The 3,295-nt window shown below is 59.7% G+C and overlaps 1 protein-coding gene across 5 annotated transcripts in view; it reads right to left on the bottom strand.

Annotated features, from left to right (window-relative positions):
• Positions 1 to 3,295, bottom strand: part of LOC113216539 (uncharacterized) — an 89,374-nt gene that overhangs the window by 46,863 nt on the left and 39,216 nt on the right. For all 5 annotated transcript variants that reach the window (XM_052268251.1, XM_052268253.1, XM_052268252.1 and 2 more), the window contains one exon: positions 2,011 to 2,047. In XM_052268251.1, the coding sequence (XP_052124211.1) occupies positions 2,011 to 2,047 (37 nt within the window). The remainder of the gene's footprint in view (positions 1 to 2,010; positions 2,048 to 3,295) is intronic.

Raw genomic sequence — 3,295 nt, 5'->3', positions numbered from 1 at the left:
TGTTTCCCTCCCTGCGGCGTGCCGGCGCCGGCCGCCCGAAAGGTCAGCGGTTGGTCGGCGGGGTCAGGCAGATGCTCGCTGGATCAGACCCGACTTCCCGTTTAATTACTAACGCCATAGAGGCTCTCGGCCCGGCGCGCTGGGGTGGAGAGGCGGTGGAGGCCTCCCTCTGCTTGGCCGCCCGTGCCGCCCTCGCTAGCGGCTTCACCGGGAATGGAGTCGGCGTTTTGGTTTGATGAAGGCGAAGCAGTCCCTCCCCGATGCGAGGGCGGAAGTATTCTGTACGCGCCGCGGCCCGAGTCTCTCCGACCCTGCCGCCTGGAGGGCTGCTCCACTGGAGAAGGAATCCCCCTCTCTTTGGAATTCCGCGCATCTCGGAGGGCCTCGACCTCACTACTGCCTTTTCCAGCAGCCAGCTTTGTGTTCGCCTCAAAATGTAGACAGCCACTTTGGAATCGTTGGCGAACAGGAAATTATTTCAAGTAATTATCTACGGTGCGCCACCTGGAAACGCCTTTAAAAGACAAGCAACCCTTTGCTGTTGACGACCGGATGTAGAATATCTCGGGAGCGGATCCTTAAACAATGTTGTGCGACGATAAAAACAAATAAAATAAAAGAGAAGACGGAAATTGAATGGAAACTTGTTATCCCATGCCCCTCCCTCCTCCTCCTCCTCCTAAGTGAAAACAGGTTGCGTCAGAAAAGTCCTCCGAGACGGAAAAGGTACGGGAGAAAAGGTTATGAAAACAAAACACGAAAACTCTCAGACGCGGCCCCTCATAGCAGAAAAGGCGAGCGTAGCCCAGAATTGATGACAGCTTCCTCATCGACATTCCACGCGCGCGGCGCCGCGCGGCAGCCACCCCCGTGAGTGCCCCACCCGGCACCACCCACCACCAGCCCCTCCCCCTCCCCCCCTCCCGGCCGCCCCCGCGGCGCGGATGTGGGACCAAGGACGACCCGGCGCCGATCTGCGGGCCGCGCTGACTGCGCCGCCGTGGCGTCCACAACAGCGCCGTGATCTCCCCGCGCGGATCCCTCGGATCCTCCTCCTCCCACCCAACCGGCGGCCGACCCCCCACATTTCTATCTCTCTCGCTTTTATTGCATCCGCCGTGATGACGCTCATCGGAAGCACGAGAGCAGCAGAGGAGGAGGAGGGGAACGGGGTGAGAGGGTTGAGGAGATATGTTTGGGGGTCAGTGGGGAGCGCCTGCGCCCAGCTCTTCTGGAGGAACACGAAGCAAAAGGGGGGCAGCAGAATTGAAAGGCGACGACGCGCGGCGCCCAATTCAATTTAAAAACTTTCCCCAAAGAGGGGTGTTTTCCTTCTGCTTCGTGAAAATAGAATGATCGCGGCATGCGAGCAGCTAAAGGCGTCTGCCCCGCCCAGCCCCGTCGGGAGCACCGGAGCGGGTAACGACTCGTGTCGGCGGCCGAGGCGTCCGTGCGGAAAGGTGCAAAACAGCGAGTCATAGGCGTGGCGGGGCGAGGTGGGGCGTGGCGTCACAGTCGGGCCATAAACTCTTGTGGATCGTTTCTTCTTCTTCAGTCGATGCTGCTCGCTGCACCGCCGGCGCCGGCGTGCCGACCTGGCCGACGCATTAGCCGGCGACAAGGACGACAACAACAACAGTGCAAAAGAAAGCTCTGCTCGCTGCCTCCTCACTGAAGACGCAATAGTGAGAAACGCGACCGCGTTGCAGGTTGCACGGGGTCAGCAGCAGCGTGGCAGTGCGGACAGTGCGCGCGCGCGCGCACAGTGCATGGTGGCTGCCCGGACCTTGGTCAATGTCAGCGAGAACTTGGCGAAGTGAGAGAATCATCTCAGCAAAATGACGGCGCATTCTTCCCGCACATGGCGGGCTTCGGCCGAGTCTCCGGCCGGCTTGCCGCCCACGTCTACTGATTCTCCTCTCCCCCCCCCCCGAAAGAAACAACAGACTAATACACTACGCTACTGCTCTCTCCCTCTCAACTCAGGTGAGGGAACGTCGGTGTACTTACTCTGTGCCGCGACTGCTCTGTGCTGCGCTACCGCTCTCTGCAAGCAAACAAACATGCGAACAATGAGTTTTACACTCGGCGAAACAGGGGCATGGCGCTGCGTGGCGCGGCGCAGTCCCGGTGAGCGCAGTGCGCGAGCGGCGGGAGGAGCAGCGGCAGCGGCCTCACCACCACCAGCGGCGCGGGCGGGGAGCGCCGGCCGGGTAGGCAGCACTCCTCGCCCCGAGCACCGCTGCGCACCGGGTTGCATACCCACGTGCGTTACATCTCTGCCTGTCTCTCTCTCTCACAATCGCACTCTCTCTCTAACACACCCGCACGCACACACATACATTGATAAATAAAGTGCTCAGATTGGTACTTTAGTTGTGCACTTGGCAGTGTTCAACTCAGTAGTTATGTGCACTTTTAGGGGTTTAACTCCCAAATTGAACACTTCACCATGCAGACTTTGAATACACTTCACCATGCAGACTTTGAATAAAGTGTTCAACAGAGGAGTTAAAGACTAACAAGTGTTGAGGGGTAGATCACTCTATTTATCAGTGTACGCTTTACTCGATCGCTCGCTCTAGCTTTCTCTCACACAGATGTCCCCTTTTCTGTCTTACTTGCTGCACCAGCCGCACACCCGACTGCTCGAGCGTCTTGGCGTCCAGGGACCTGCTGCGGGGCTTCCCGACGGGGGGGAAGTCCTCCTCCAGGCCCCGTCCGCCCCGTATCCAGCGGAAGTAGTTGGCCATGGCTGTGCCTGCGCGACCCCAGTACGTACAGGACCCTCAGTCTCACTCAGCCGGCCCCGGCGCGCCCGGCCCCGGTGGCTAGGCCACCCATTCGACGCCTCGGCCCGGCCCTCTCTCTACCCGGCCCCGGCCACGTCGCGCCACGAAGTGTTGCGTTTCCACCGCCTCCACCCCCGCCGCCCCCTGCTCGACTCCCCCCCCCTCCTGAAAGAGCACTTAAGCGCGACATGGTGGACGCAGGAAGGGCAAAGAAGGGCGAAAAGGGCGAGGGGTCGTCGGAGCGATAGCTCCGAGTACTCGCGGGTGAATCGAGCGTAAAATAGAACGCGACTAATGTGACTGACGAAGGCTCTTTGGGTTTCGGCCGTCTTATACTAGACACGTCTATTATTCGCAGCTGCAGCAGTTAGTAGTACGTAGTTGTTGTTGTTATTGTTGTGGCGCCAGCGATCCGGACGGTCGATTTGTCGATGCGAAACGCCTCGCTTGGCACGACAGGTCGAGGTGCGAGAGCCGAGCCTCATATGGAAGACATGTAGCGT

Source organism: Frankliniella occidentalis, unplaced genomic scaffold (genome assembly GCF_000697945.3).
Source record: "Frankliniella occidentalis isolate FOCC.00 unplaced genomic scaffold, Focc_3.1 Scaffold66, whole genome shotgun sequence".
NCBI lineage: Eukaryota > Metazoa > Arthropoda > Insecta > Thysanoptera > Thripidae > Frankliniella > Frankliniella occidentalis.
The sequence above is the reverse complement of the archived record's forward strand: the minus strand, read 5'-3'. Positions and strand labels throughout refer to the sequence as shown.